At 48.0% G+C, this 15,438-nt stretch overlaps 1 protein-coding gene across 4 annotated transcripts in view; it reads right to left on the bottom strand.

Moving 5' to 3' along the window:
• hipk2 (homeodomain interacting protein kinase 2) overlaps window positions 1-15,438 on the bottom strand; it is a 405,644-nt gene that overhangs the window by 59,369 nt on the left and 330,837 nt on the right. For all 4 annotated transcript variants that reach the window (XM_072484274.1, XM_072484276.1, XM_072484275.1 and 1 more), the window contains 2 exons: window positions 6,493-6,677; window positions 5,189-5,351 (listed from right to left, as the gene is read on the bottom strand). In XM_072484274.1, the coding sequence (XP_072340375.1) occupies window positions 5,189-5,351; window positions 6,493-6,677 (348 nt within the window). The remainder of the gene's footprint in view (window positions 1-5,188; window positions 5,352-6,492; window positions 6,678-15,438) is intronic.

Raw genomic sequence — 15,438 nt, 5'->3', positions numbered from 1 at the left:
GAGGAAATTGCTGGGGCCTTAACAGATATCTTTACAGCATCCTCGAACACGGTGAGGTACCGGAGGACTGGAGAATTGCTAATGTTGTCCCCTTGTTTAAGAAGGGTAGCAGGGATAATCCAGGTAATTATAGACCGGTGAGCCTGACGTCAGTGGTAGGGAAGCTGCTAGAGAAGATACTGAGGGATAGGTTATTCCCATTTGGAAGAAAATGGGCTTATCAGTGATAGGCAACATGGTTTTGTGCAGGGAAGGTCATGTCTTACCAACTTAATAGAATTCTTTGAGGAAGTGACAAAGTTGATTGATGAGGGAAGGGCTGTAGATGTCATATACATGGACTTCAGTAAGGCATTTGATAAGGTTCCCCATGGTAGGCTGATGGAGAAAGTGAAGTCTCATGGGGTCCACGGTGTACTAGCTAGATGGATAAAGAACTGGCTGGGCAACGGGAGACAGAGAGTAGTAGTGGGAGTTTCTCAAAATGGAGAACTGTGACCAGTGGTGTTCCACAGGGATCCGTGCTGGGACCACCATTGTTTGTGATATACATAAATGATCTGGAGGAAGGTATAGGTGGTCTGATTTGCAAGTTTGCAGATGGCACTAAGATTGGTGGAGTAGCAGATAGTGAAGGGGACTGTCAGAGAATACAGCAGAATATAGATAGATTGGAGAGTTAGGCGGAGAAATGGCAGCTGGAGTTCAATCCGGGCAAATGTGAGGTGATGCATTTTGGAAGATCCAATTCAAGAGCAAACTATACGGTAAATGAAAAAGCCCTGGGGAAAATTGATGTACAGAGAGATCTGGGTGTTCAGGTCCATTGTATCCTGAAGGTGGCTGCGCAGGTCGATAGAGTGGTCAAGAAGGCATACGGCATGCTTACCTTCATCGGAAGGGGTATTGAGTACAAGAGTTGGCAGGTCATGTTACAGTTGTACAAGACTTTGGTTCGGCCACATTTGGAAGACTGCGTATAGTTCTGGTCGCCACATTACCAAAAGGATGTGGATGCTTTGGAGAAGGTGCAGAGGAGGTTCACCAGGATGTTGCCTGGTATGGAGGGTGCTAGCTATGAAGTGAGGTTGAGTAGATTAGGATTATTTTCATTAGAAAGACGGAGATTGAGAGGGGACCTCATTGAGGTCTACAAAATTATGAGAGGTATAGACAGGGTGGATAGCAAGAAGCTTTTTCCCCCAGAGTGGGGGACTCAATTACTAGGGGTCACGAGTTCAAGGTGAGAGGGGAAAAGTTTAAGGGAGATATGCGTGGAAAGTTCTTTACGCAGAGGGTGGTGGGTGCCTGGAACGCGTTTCCGGCGGAGTTGGTAGAGGCGGGCACGATAGCTTCATTTAAGATGTATCTAGACAGATACATGAATGGGCAGGGAGCAGAGGGATACAGATCCTTAGAAAATAGGCGACAGTTTTAGATAGAGGATCTGGATCGGCGCAGGCTTGGAGGGCCGAAGGGCCAGTTCCTGTGCTGTAATTTTTCTTTGTTCTTTGACACCACACTATGGGGTCGCTGAGGGCCCCCCTTTTCAGGCCTTCACATGTCCCCTTCAGCCCCTCAAACTTCCGGTGGCACCTTCATACCTGACCTTCACCCCCCCCCTCCCCCCACCCTTCATTACCCCTTCAACCATGCTTTCTTGGGCATGGCCCCCCCTCAGGCCCTGGCCCTTGGCAGTGACACCCTGGCACCCTGGTAGCGCCACCAGGACACCTTAAAAGTGCCAGGTGGCAGTGCCAAGATACCTGCATGCCTGAGAGAGAATCAGTGTGCCACCCTACCGGTCGCTGACCACCCAGGGATCACCCTGGGAGACCCCCCCAGGTGCCATGACGCCTGGTCAGTGTTTGTGTGGACCAGTAATAATCGGCGCTCGCATGATCTCTCACAATTCCGCCCATCGCCTCCACCAGGATACAGCATTGGGCCTTCCTGCTGGCTGCATATGAATACTCATTTGAGCATCGTCCAGGTACCCAGATCACAAACGGCAATGCATTAATCACAGGTTAAAGAGGTGTGAATTGTCTCGAGCCAGGACAGTTCATGTTGCATGAATTCACCCCCCACCATCTGGCCTGGGCTTACAAAATCCTACCAACTGTCCTGGATTGAGACAATTCACACCTCTTTAACCTGGGGTTACTCCTCTCTCCAGTTGCTCCATCTGAACCTGAAAAGACTTAATTACCTGCAAAGACTCATATTCAAAGTATTGTCTTGCATCTTTGACTTTGTCTGTATATATGTTTCTGGAACCTACTTCATTCACCTGGGGAAGGAGCAGTGCTCTGAAAGCTAGTGATTCGAAACAAACCTGTTGGACTTTGACCTGGTGTTATAAGACTTCTTACTGTGCTCACCCCAGTCCAACAGGGCAGCACGGTAGCCTTGTGGATAGCACAATTGCTTCACAGCTCCAGGGTCCCAGGTTCGATTCCAGCTTGGGTCACTGTCTGTGCGGAGTCTGCACATCCTCCCCGTGTGCGCGTGGGTTTCCTCCGGGTGCTCCGGTTTCCTCCCACAGTCCAAAGATGTGCAGGGTAGGTGGATTGGCCATGATAAATTGCCCTTAGTGTCCAAAATTGCCCTTAGTGTTGGGTGGGGTTACTGGGTTATGGGGATAGGGTGGCGGTGTTGACCTTGGGTAGGGTGCACTTTCCAAGAGCCGGTGCAGCCTCGATGGGCCGAATGGCCTCCTTCTGCACTGTAAATTCTATGATAATCTATGAAAAAAAACACCGGCACCTCCACATCATGACTTTTCCAGACTAGTACTAAATCTAACTGAATTGTGATTACTATACCCCATATGGTCACCCCATGTCACTTCACCCACTTATCCATCTTCATTTCCCAAGACTAAATCCAGAATTGTGTCTCCTCTCATTGGGTTTGTCATGTATTGTTTAAAAAAAAATCCTGGGCACATTACATGCATTTTTCACCCTTAATGCCCCTTACATTGTTTGAAATCCGGTTGCTATTGGGATAGTTAAAGGGCGGGATTCTCTGGCCACATGGCAGACGGGGCAGAGAATCCCGCCCGAGGTCAATGGAGTATGCGGCTCGCCCGTGAAGTTGTTGCGGCAGGAGAATCTAGCCCAAAATCTCTGACTGTTATTGACCTCTTATTCCTACGGGCAGAAGTTTGTCTACGTATAGCTTCCCATTCACTATTTGGGGGTTTGTAGTATACTCCTAGTAGTGTGACTGCCCCTTTTTTATTCCTAACCTCAACCCATAAAGCCTCATTTGTTAACCCATTTAATATATCATCCATTTTCAGAACTGTAATTGATTCTTTAACCAATAACGCTACCTCCCTCCCCCCTCCTTTTTTTGGTCACCCACTCTATCCTCCTCAAAATGCTATATCCGGCTATATTGAGCTGCCAATTTTGCCCCTTCTTGACACAGGTTTCCATTACAGCAATGACATCCTGCTGCCATGTGTCTATCTGTGCCCTTAGTTCATCTGCCTTGTGTGTAATACTCCTTGCATTGACGTATAAACAGTTCAACCCCGACAATTTGCTTTGCTGGATGCTTTTTAACCCTTGTTTCTTTTGTCTTTCCACGTTGGTTACTACATCACTAACTGATGTTCTATCTCCTGATTCCTGATCTGAATCTGACCCATCTAAGCCAATCCTTGGGTTCCCAGCCCCCTGCTGTACTAGTTTAAAACCTCCCTAAAATCCAAAGTCATCGATTTATTCCAAATCTGCTACACTTACCATGTGCCGCAACTCAAATTAATTGTGAATTCTGCCCCCAAATGTTATTTTGGAACTCACGCCCAAAAAGGCTAGGCATCATAATAATAATGATAATAATCTTTATAATTGTCACAAGTAGACTTGCATTAACACTGCAATGAAGTTACTGTGAAAAGCCCTTAGTCGCTACACTCCGGTGCCTGTTCGTATACACTGAGGGGGAACTCAATATGTCCAATTCACCTAACAACACGTCTTTCGGGACTTGTGGGAGGAAACCGGAGCACCCGGAGGAAACCCACACAGACACTGGGAGAACGTGCAGACTCCACACAGACAGTGACCCAAGCCAACAATCGAACCTGGGACCCTGGCACTGTGAAGCAACAGTGCAACCACTGTGCTAATGTGCCTCATGGAGGTCAATTGAAATTCCTTTTCCCTCTGCAGATGCTGTCAGACATGCTGAGATTATCCAGTATTTTCTGTTTTTGTTTGAGATTGATGGACCGTTATTAGGTGAGGGTATCAAAGGATACAGAGCAAAGGCAGGTAAATAGAGATGAGATACAGATCAGCCATGATCTAACGCAAGAGAGGAACAGGCTTGAAGGATTGAAAGGCTGAGTTCTGGTCCGGTTAAAATCCTTAGAGCTTTTCACTGGATTCCTATGGTAACTCAGGCTCAGACCGGTGCAACCCATAACAAACAAATGGAGACCCCATTATGTGGAGTGTCTTTTCCTGGAGTTTCCTGATTGCTATGAGCACCTCCTAGAAAGCAAACACCAGCAAGAGGGATGGGCCCAGAGTTGGGAGTCCCTAGTCCCTAAACTGGAGGACTGGAAGAAAGGGTATAGCAGTGGTGAGGCTCTGATTTCTCATAATAGATAGAACTTGACATACAAGTGGCAGTGGGATACCCAGTGTGCTGAGACAAGAGCCCTACTAATGAGGGACAAGCCAGAAAATGGCCTTGATTCCTCTGCCTGACACTACACAAAGACATATTTTTTTTCTGATTCTGTAGACATCGATCCCCCTCACTGGAGAGAAGCCAATGTTGATCAGTATCTCAACTCGGTTTACCTACATTTGTCCCACATTTGAGACTCCCCTATTCAATAAAAATGTATTGATCTCACGGCTGTGCCCGCGGCATCTACCCCATAGTAATCAGATGGCCTCCAAGGCATCCTGTAACTTTGGCAGTTTTAGCCCCATCATGATCATCTTCCCATGTTGAGTTGGTTTAAATCATTCTCTCGATAAATATCTGGTTGTGCTCTGTGCTGAACTGGCTTAAAAATTATTCATTCTAGTTAAATCATTCTCTCTACACATGCCTGTTTGTGATCTGTGCTAAACTGGTTTACATCACTCTTTCTCACATACTTGGTTGAGCACTGTGCTGGGCTGGTTTGAATCACTCGTTTTACATATACCTGGTTGTGCACGGTGCTGAGCTGGTTGCTGAAGGTCATTGTTAGATTGCTCGATGTGCTTGGAGCCACATGCGTGATGAAAGGTGTTTTACTCTGGTTCACCGTGTCATACATATTGACTCTTCGCTTGCAAATCTCCATATTTTGAAAGCAGGTCTTGACACTGAAAGAAAAATGAAGAACAGTTCATTCTTGAGAAGAGGGAATCTATGGTGATTCCACTCATCAGTTGGTCTTTCTGGCTCCAGAAATACCAACTCTTCTACTTCCAGTAACCCTCACCTCAATGAACACAATCTGGGAAAAGAAATAACTGAAGCAAAGGACTGACTGAGAGACATTGAGTCTCAGCTTCGAGTTTTCCTTTAATATTAATTCTGGGATAATAAGGCCACCCTTCTTTGTCTTTGTGAAGGCAGTACTGAGCAGCCTCCTTGAACTACTGCAGTCCATGGGATAAAGGGGTTCCCATAGTGTTGTTAGTTCGGGAGTTCCAGGATTTTGACATAGCGACAATGCAGGAACAGCGATGTATGCCAATTTGGGATAGTGTGTGACCAGCAAGGAACTTGGAGGTGATACTATTTTCATACACCTACTGTCCTTGTCCTTCTATATCATAATGAGCTGGGAGATGTCATTGAAGAAGATCTGATTCAGTGCATTCCATGGATATTACTCTCTGCAGCCACAGTGTGCAGGTGGAGGAGTTGGATGTTTATTCTAGTGGTTGGGCTAGTGATCAAATGGACTACTTTGTCTGGGATGGTGCTGAGCTTCCTAAGTGTTAGCATCAGCTGTACTCATAAAGGCAAGTGGAAACTATTCCATCACACTCCTGACTTGTGCACTTTCTGTTACAAATACTATTTTAATTGAAACCATTTGATTAGATTCTCGCCTTGTTAACTCTCAAGATTCTTCCAGAACAACTGAGCTAAAATGTGCAGAGAAAATACATAACTTGGACGGTATAAAGTTTTAGAAGTTAAAAGCAGTTGTAAAAAGAACTAAAGGTTGCATGAGGAAAATTGTTCATACACATTGATTGGGTAGGATCTGGAATTCGCTGCCTGAGAGAATGGTGGAGGAAGAGTCAATCATAGTTTTCAAAGAGAACTGGATAATCATCTGAAGAGAAAGGATTTGTAGGCATATACAGAAAGGCAGGCAAATTGGACTGCTTGAATTTCTCTGCAGAGAACTGGCAGCACAGACACTGACATCCTCCAAACACTTGACCCTTTGCAAGAGCTCAGATGAGGAAGAATTTAGGGAACCTGCCCTGGAAGGAGGGAACGTACTGTGTGCTATGAGGAAAATCCAGCAGGTGGGTCATCATTACAAAGGGATGACTCAGTGTCTCGATTGGCGTAATTCTCTTGTCTGCATCAATGGTCAACATCTTCTTCAGCAGATCGATGAACTCCCGCCTGTCTGCCTTCTCCGCTAACATCTCACTTCCCTCCAAATCTGTTGTCGTGTTCACCTGCAAGGGAAAAGCTGATGTTAAGTGGGAAGTTGTCTTTTCCATGGTGGAATGATGTTAGCCTGCAGTGGCAACAATCACAGCGATGTTCATGTTCCCTGGAGCAGAGCCACCCACAAGGCTCAGCACAGGTTGGAAATGGAAGGGGCTTCGCAACAACCATGCAGTCAGTAGTAAGCAAAAGAGAGTGAAAGGGAGAGGCTAACTTTCTGCTCAAGGTTTTCTGTCCCAGTTCTCGCCACAGTGCTTAAACGCTTGCTGAAGTACAGTTCCATGGATTGCCCTAGCAGAACAATAGGTTCCCCTTCGTCATTCTTTTGTCTACAGCTAGACAGTAGATGCTGCCATACATCTATAGTTTCCTATCATTTAACTATTACCTTTACAGAGCTATCATATATCTATTTTAACATTGCATCTGTTTTCTATCTACACATCTGTCCATATCTTTAAATTTACTGTATATAGATCTGTACACTTCTATTTGTGTATGTGTACACATAGAACACATAAAACCTGAATTTAAATCCATGTATGTGTAGGAATAACGGTCCACAATTTTCAGTTATAATAATGGCACTAGCTGATATTTATACGTAAATGGTACAAAAACATCAGGCGAGGGTTAAACATGGATATCGGAAACTTACGGTCTGAATTGCACTGATCTATCACTACCTTCACAACAATAGCATTTTGCTATCCACCTCACTATTGGCATGAATTGACTGGTGTGAAGTTACTGTATTTGCGAGCTAGATGTGAACTAGCCTGGTCACAGAAAGTTGTCAATACCATTTTAATGATAAGTGTTCATGACTGCCAATTTACTCCAGCAATTCATTATTACAAGTATGGTGTCTAATTCCTTCAGACATTAATTGTTGTTGGAGATTTCAAAATCGTAAAATTTAAAACGTTACGATTTTAAACTTCCCTTTTGTCTCTTTTTCTCTATCTAATCTTGCTTTTCTTTTTATTTCTCTCACCGTGTACATAATTTAGCATAGAATTCATCCACTCTGTTTTATTTTTCTCAGTCCTTGTATTGTTAATTTCACAGTCCGTTGAGCTGTTTGGTTAAGAATATAGACAGTGGCTTGTCCTTTTCACTCAGGTTATAGGCACTCTGTTGCACTGTTTCCCTAGCAGTGACATTGTCAGATCGCACCATCAGCAACTTGCCATGCAAAAAAATGTAAAATCTTCAACATGCAAGGAAAAGCACTAAGCCACCTACATAAAGTGTTTGCTTCAACACACATCATGAGGAACGTTTCACCAGTCACACTGCAGATACTCAATTTAACACAATGCATTCCAGCGGAGATAATTGAAGTGAAGTATTCCTTGAGTTAGATAAAAACTGAAGCATCTGACCACTGTTGTAACTCTGGGATAACACAGGCTGCAACTGGATGCAGCTTTAACCAAAAGATACTCCAGACCTTGAAGTTAGTTCATTCTGATTTATTGAATCAGTAGCACAGTTCTCTATGAGTTCGACTCTCTGCTAACCTAAGTGAGGTTACTCTGTCAAACTGAACCAGACTAGCTCTTAGCCACGTGCTGGAGGAGTGATACTGTACATACACCCTGCCACACCCTGCCTCACTCTGTAGATGTTCATCAGTGGAAAGAGGCGGAGTGTGAGTGCCTCGTGCCTTTTATAGTGAGATACCACCCCTGAGTGTCCTGCCTACTCATTGGTCATGTCCTGTTCTCTGTGCTCATTAGCTGCCTATCTGTGCCTGTCTGTATATCATTATCTGCATGTCTGCACATCATGACATCTCCCCTTTTTGTTTTATGTTTTGTTGGCACATGGGAATGTACTTACATGTGGTGGCATATATTAACATATTTACAAGCGGTGGCATATGTGAAGACAGCTGTCTAATGTGAGAAAACAGAACATAGCAAACAAAACAAATGTTCATAAGTCCAGTCTCTGGGGCTTGCATCTGATCCTTGTCGACCGCGGAGAGGTGGTAGTGGGGACGACTGCTCCTTGACAGGCGGGATGGAAGCTTGACTGGTGGCCTCGTAGTTCGAGATATCAGGAGGTGGCAAAACAACGGACGGAAACGGAGAAGAAAGCGGTTGCGGGCAGGCAACTTTGCGCAGTGCCCGTCTGTTTCGTCGCACAACAGGACCATCAGCCATACGTACAACATACGAGCTGTCGAACAACGACAGCTGGAGCAGACCAGCCACCATCTGGTATCTTGATCCTGACAGTGTCTGCTGGGGATAACACGGGCAAATCGGTGGCATGAGCATCATAGCCCTGCTTTTGCTGGTTTTGGAGCTGCTGCACCTTCTGCAGCACCGGGAGGTGATCCAGGTTGGGTAAGTGTATGGCTGGAAATGTCGTCCGCAGATCCGTGTTCATCAGGAGTAGAGCCGGCGACATGCCAGTGGACAGTGGGGTTGCCCTGTACGCAAGCAGCGTGAGGTAGATGTCAGAAGCAGAATCCGCAGCCTTGCAGATGAGCTGTTTCACAATGTGCACCCCTTTTTCAACCTTCCCATTGGACTGGGATAGTGTGGGCTGGAAGTGACATGTTTGAAATGGGGGACTTGGCAAACATAGACCACTCGTGGCTGTTGAAGCACAGGCCATTATCACTCATGACAGTGAGTGGGATACCATGCCTGGAGAACGTCTCCTTACAGGCCTTGATGACGGTCTGAGATTGAGATCTGAGAGCTTCACGACTTCAGGGTAATTGGAGTAATAGTCAATAATCAACACGTAGTCATGACCATTCGGACAAGAGAGGTCGATGCCAACCTTGGACCATGGGGGGGTCTCGATTTCATGTCTCCTTGCTCTGCGCTAGCTGGAAGCATTGAAAGATTGCACAGTTGAGGACCATGTTCGAGATGTCTTGGCTAATACTGGGCCAGTAGACAGCCTGCCTGGCTCTGTGTCTGCACTTCTCGACGCCCAGGTGTCCCTCATGGATTTGGCGGAGCACCAAGCTCTGGAGACTGAGTGGAATGACAATCCGGTCCAGATTGAGGAGGATACCAACAACCACCATCAGGTTGTGTTTTTATACTGTAAAATTGAGGGCACTGCTCTTTCTGCCAGCCATTGGCGAGGTGGTGCATGACACACTGCAAGAGGGGGTCTTTGGCTGTCTCCTCGCGGATACGAACCACCTCCTCATCAGACGCCGACACACAGCTGCACCTGTGATTCAATCTGCCGGATGGTTTCCAACGGTTCACTAGGCAATGTGATGGAGTGAGACAATGCATCAGCGATGATGAGCTCCTTGCCAGGCATGTGCACTAAGTCAAAGTCATACCTTCTGTGTTTGAGGAGGATGGCATGTCGTTCAGGTCCTTGTGGATAATGCGGACCAGAGGCCTATGATCCGTCTCGACAGTGAATGTCGGCAGGCCGTAGACATAGTCTTGATACTTGAGAATGCTATTGAGAAGACCCAGCCATTCCTTCTTTTTTCCGCATACCTTGTTTCGGTGGGCGTCATGATCCTTGATGCATAGGCTACCGGTGCCCAGGATGAAGTGTCATCGTGTTGAAGCAGCACCGCACCAATGCCACCCTGGCTCGCATCTGTCGAGATCTTAGTCTCCCTGTCTGGGTCGAAAAATGCCAAGACGGGTGCAGTGGTGAGCTTGGCTCTCAGCTCCAACCACTCTGCCTGATGTGCTGCCTTCCACTCAAAGGCAGTGGACTTTTTCACCAGGTTTCATAGGGCCGTGGCGTGTGAGGCCAGGTTTAGGATGAACTTGCCCAGAAAATTGACCATGCCCAGGAAGCGCAACACCGCCTTCTTGTCTTCAGGGACCTTCATGGCTTCGATGGCCTTGACCTTGTCTGTGTCCGGGCACACGCCCTGCTGAGAGATCTGGTCACCTAGAAACTTTTTTTTTTTTAATTAAATATTTTATTGAAAATTTTTGGTCAACCAACACAGTACATTGTGCATCCTTTACACAATATTATAACAACACAAATAACAATGACCTATTTTATAAACAAAAATAGAATAAATAATAAATAACAAAAATGAAAACTAGCCCTAATTGGCAACTGCCTTGTCACAAGGAACACTCTCCAAAAATATAATTTAACAGTCCAATATATAATTATCTGTAGCAACGACCTATACATACTATACAGTATATATTAACAACCCTGAGAGTCCTTCTGGTTCCTCCTCCCCCCCCCCCCGATCCTGGGCTGCTGCTGCTGCCTTCTTTTTCCCATTCCGTCTATCTTTCTGCGAGGTATTCGACGAACGGTTGCCACCGCCTGGTGAACCCTTGAGCCGACCCCCTCAGGACGAACCTAATCCGCTCTAGCTTTATAAACCCCGCCATGTCATTTATCCAGGTCTCCACCCCCGGGGGCTTGGCTTCTTTCCACATTAGCAATATCCTGCGCCGGGCTACTAGGGACGCAAAGGCCAAAACATCGGCCTCTCTCGCCTCCTGCACTCCCGGCTCTTGTGCAACCCCAAATATAGCCAACCCCCAGCTTGGTTCGACCCGGACTCCTACTACTTTTCAAAGCACCTTTGTCACCCCCATCCAAAACCCCTGTAGTGCCGGGCATGACCAAAACATATGGTTATGATTCGCTGGGCTTCTCGAGCACCTCGCACACCTATCCTCCACCCCAAAAAATGTACTGAGCCGTGCTCCAGTCATATGTGCCCTGTGTAATACCTTAAACTGAATCAGGCTTAGCCTGGCACACGAGGACGACGAGTTTACCCTGCTTAGGGCATCTGCCCACAGCCCCTCCTCGATCTCCTCCCCCAGCTCTTCTTCCCATTTCCCTTTTAGTTCATCTACCATAGTCTCCCCTTCGTCCCTCATTTCCCTATATATATCTGACACCTTACCATCCCCCACCCATGTCTTTGAGATCACTCTGTCCTGCACCTCTTGTGTCGGGAGCTGCGGGAATTCCCTCACCTGTTGCCTCGCAAAAGCCCTCAGTTGCATATACCTGAATGCATTCCCTTGGGGCAACCCATATTTCTCGGTCAGCGCTCCCAGACTCGCAAACTTCCCATCCACAAACAGATCTTTCAGTTGCGTTATTCCTGCTCTTTGCCACATTCCATATCCCCCATCCATTCCCCCCGGGGCAAACCTATGGTTGTTTCTTATCGGGGACCCCCCCCCAAGGCTCCAGTCTTTCCCCTATGCCGTCTCCACTGTCCCCAAATCTTCAGTGTAGCCACCACCACCGGGCTTGTGGTGTAGTTCCTCGGTGAGAACGGCAATGGGGCTGTCACCATAGCCTGTAGGCTAGTCCCCCTACAGGACGCCCTCTCTAATCTCTTCCACGCCGCTCCCTCCTCCTCTCCCATCCACTTACTCACCATTGAAATATTAGCGGCCCAATAATACTCACTTAGGCTCGGTAGTGCCAGCCCCCCCCTATCCCTGCTACGCTGTAAGAATCCCTTCCTCACTCTCGGGGTCTTCCCGGCCCACACAAAACCCATGATGCTCTTTTCAATCCTTTTTAAAAAAGCCTTCGTAATCACCACCGGGAGGCACTGAAACACAAAGAGGAATCTCGGGAGGACCACCATCTTAACCGCCTGCACCCTCCCTGCCATTGACAGGGATACCATATCCCATCTCTTGAAATCCTCCTCCATCTGTTCCACCAACCGCGTTAAATTTAACCTATGCAATGTGCCCCAATTCTTAGCTATCTGGATCCCCAGGTAACGAAAGTCCCTTGTTACCTTCCTCAACGGTAGGTCCTCTATTTCTCTACTCTGCTCCCCTGGATGCACCACAAACAACTCACTTTTCCCCATGTTCAATTTATACCCTGAAAAATCCCCAAACTCCCCAAGTATCCGCATTATTTCTGGCATCCCCTCCGCCGGGTCCGCCACGTATAGTAGCAAATCATCCGCATACAAAGATACCCGGTGCTCTTCTCCTCCCCTAAGTACTCCCCTCCACTTCTTGGAACCCCTCAACGTTATCGCCAGGGGCTCAATCGCCACTGCAAACAATAATGGGGACAGAGGGCATCCCTGCCTTGTCCCTCTATGGAGCCGAAAATATGCAGATCCCCGTCCATTCGTGACAACGCTCGCCACTGGGGCCCTATACAACAGCTGCACCCATCTAACATACCCCTCTCCAAAACCAAATCTCCTCAACACCTCCCACAAATAATCCCACTCCACTCTATCAAATGCTTTCTCAGCATCCATCGCCACTACTATCTCAGTTTCTCCCTCTGGTGGGGCCATCATCATTACCCCTAACAACCTCCGTATATTCGTGTTCAGCTGTCTCCCCTTCACAAACCCAGTTTGGTCCTCGTGGACCACCCCCGGGACACATTCCTCTATTCTCATTGCCATTACCTTGGCCAGGACCTTGGCATCTACATTTAGGAGGGAAATAGGTCTATAGGACCCGCATTGTAGCGGGTCCTTTTCCTTCTTTAAGAGAAGCGATATCGTTGCTTCAGACATAGTCGGGGGCAGTTGTCCCCTTTCCTTTGCCTCATTAATGGTCCTCGTCAGTACCGGGGCGAGCAAGTCCACATGTTTTCTATAGAATTCGACTGGGAATCCATCCGGTCCCGGGGCCTTTCCCGCCTGCATGCTCCTAATTCCTTTCACCACTTCTTCTACCTCGATCTGTGCTCCCAGTCCCACCCTTTCCTGCTCTTCCACCTTGGGAAATTCCAGCCGATCCAAGTAGCCCATCATTCTCTCCCTCCCATCCGGGGGTTGAGCTTCATATAATTTTTTATAAAATGTCTTGAACACTCCATTCACTCTCTCCGCTCCCCGCTCCATCTCTCCTTCCTCATCCCTCACTCCCCCTATTTCCCTCGCTGCTCCCCTTTTCCTCAATTGGTGTGCCAGCAACCTGCTCGCCTTCTCCCCATATTCGTACTGTACACCCTGTGCCTTCCTCCATTGTGCCTCTGCAGTGCCTGTAGTCAGCAAGTCAAATTCTACATGTAGCCTTTGCCTTTCCCTGTACAGTCCCTCCTCCGGTGCTTCCGCATATTGTCTGTCCACCCTCAAAAGTTCTTGCAGCAACCGCTCCCGTTCCTTACTCTCCTGCTTCCCTTTATGTGCCCTTATTGATATCAGCTCCCCTCTAACCACCGCCTTCAACGCCTCCCAGACCACTCCCACCTGGACCTCCCCATTATCATTGAGTTCCAAGTACTTTTCAATGCACCCCCTCACCCTTAGACACACCCCCTCATCTGCCATTAGTCCCATGTCCATTCTCCAGGGTGGGCGCCCTCCTGTTTCCTCCCCTATCTCCAAGTCCACCCAGTGTGGAGCGTGATCCGAAATGGCTATAGCCGTATACTCCGTTCCCCTCACCTTCGGGATCAATGCCCTACCCAGCACAAAAAAGTCTATTCGCGAGTAGACTTTATGGACATAGGAGAAAAACGAGAACTCCTTACTCCTAGGTCTGCTAAATCTCCACGGGTCTACACCTCCCATCTGCTCCATAAAATCTTTAAGTACCTTGGCTGCTGCCTGCCTCCTTCCAGTCCTGGACTTCGACCTATCCAGCCCTGGTTCCAACACCGTATTAAAATCTCCCCCCATTATCAGCTTTCCCATCTCTAGGTCCGGAATGCGTCCTAGCATCCGCCTCATAAAATTGGCATCATCCCAGTTCGGGGCATATACGTTTACCAAAACCACCGTCTCCCCCTGTAGTTTGCCACTCACCATCACGTATCTGCCCCCGTTATCCGCCACTATAGTCTTTGCCTCGAACATTACCCGCTTCCCCACTAATATAGCCACCCCCCTGTTTTTCGCATCTAGCCCCGAATGGAACACCTGCCCCACCCATCCTTTGCGTAGCCTAACCTGGTCTATCAGTTTCAGGTGCGTTTCCTGTAACATAACCACATCTGCCTTAAGTTTCTTAAGGTGTGCGAGTACCCGTGCCCTCTTTATCGGCCCGTTCAGCCCTCTCACGTTCCACGTGATCAGCCGAGTTGGGGGGCTTCCTACCCCCCCCCCCCCCCCCCCTTGTCGATTAGCCATCACCTTTTTCCAGCTCCTCACCCGGTTCCCACGCAGCTGTATCTCCCCCAGGCGGTGCCCCCCCGCCCATCCTCTCCCATACCAGCTCCCCCCTCTCCCCAGCAGCAGCAACCCAGTAATTCCCCCATCCCACCCCCCCCCGCTAGATCCCCCGCTAGCGTAATTACTCCCCCCATGTTGCTCCCAGAAGTCAGCAAACTCTGGCTGACCTCGGCTTCCCCCCGTGACCTCGGCTCGCACCGTGCGACGCCCCCTCCTTCCTGCTTCTCTATTCCCGCCATGATTATCATAGCGCGGGAACCAAGCCCGCGCTTCTCCCTTGGCCTCGCCCCCAATGGCCAACGCCCCATCTCCTCCATCTCCTCTCCTCCCCCCATCACCACCTGTGGGAGAGAGAAAAGTTACCACATCGCAGGATTAGTACATAAAACCCCTCTTTCCCCCCACATTCGCCCCATCACTTTGTTCGAACGTTCTTTTTAATAACCCGCTCATTCCAGTTTTTCTTCCACAATAAAAGTCCACGCTTCATCCGCCGTCTCAAAGTAGTGGTGCCTCCCTCGATATGTGACCCACAGTCTTGCCGGTTGCAGCATTCCAAATTGTATCTTCTTTTTATGAAGCACCGCCTTGGCCCGATTAAAGCTCGCCCTCCTTCTCGCCACCTCCGCACTCCAGTCTTGATAAACGCGGATCACCGC

The sequence above is a fragment of the Scyliorhinus torazame genome, chromosome 19 (genome assembly GCF_047496885.1).
Source record: "Scyliorhinus torazame isolate Kashiwa2021f chromosome 19, sScyTor2.1, whole genome shotgun sequence".
Taxonomy (NCBI): domain Eukaryota; kingdom Metazoa; phylum Chordata; class Chondrichthyes; order Carcharhiniformes; family Scyliorhinidae; genus Scyliorhinus; species Scyliorhinus torazame.
Note: the sequence above shows the minus strand (reverse complement) of the source record. Positions and strands in the feature narration are given on the sequence as shown.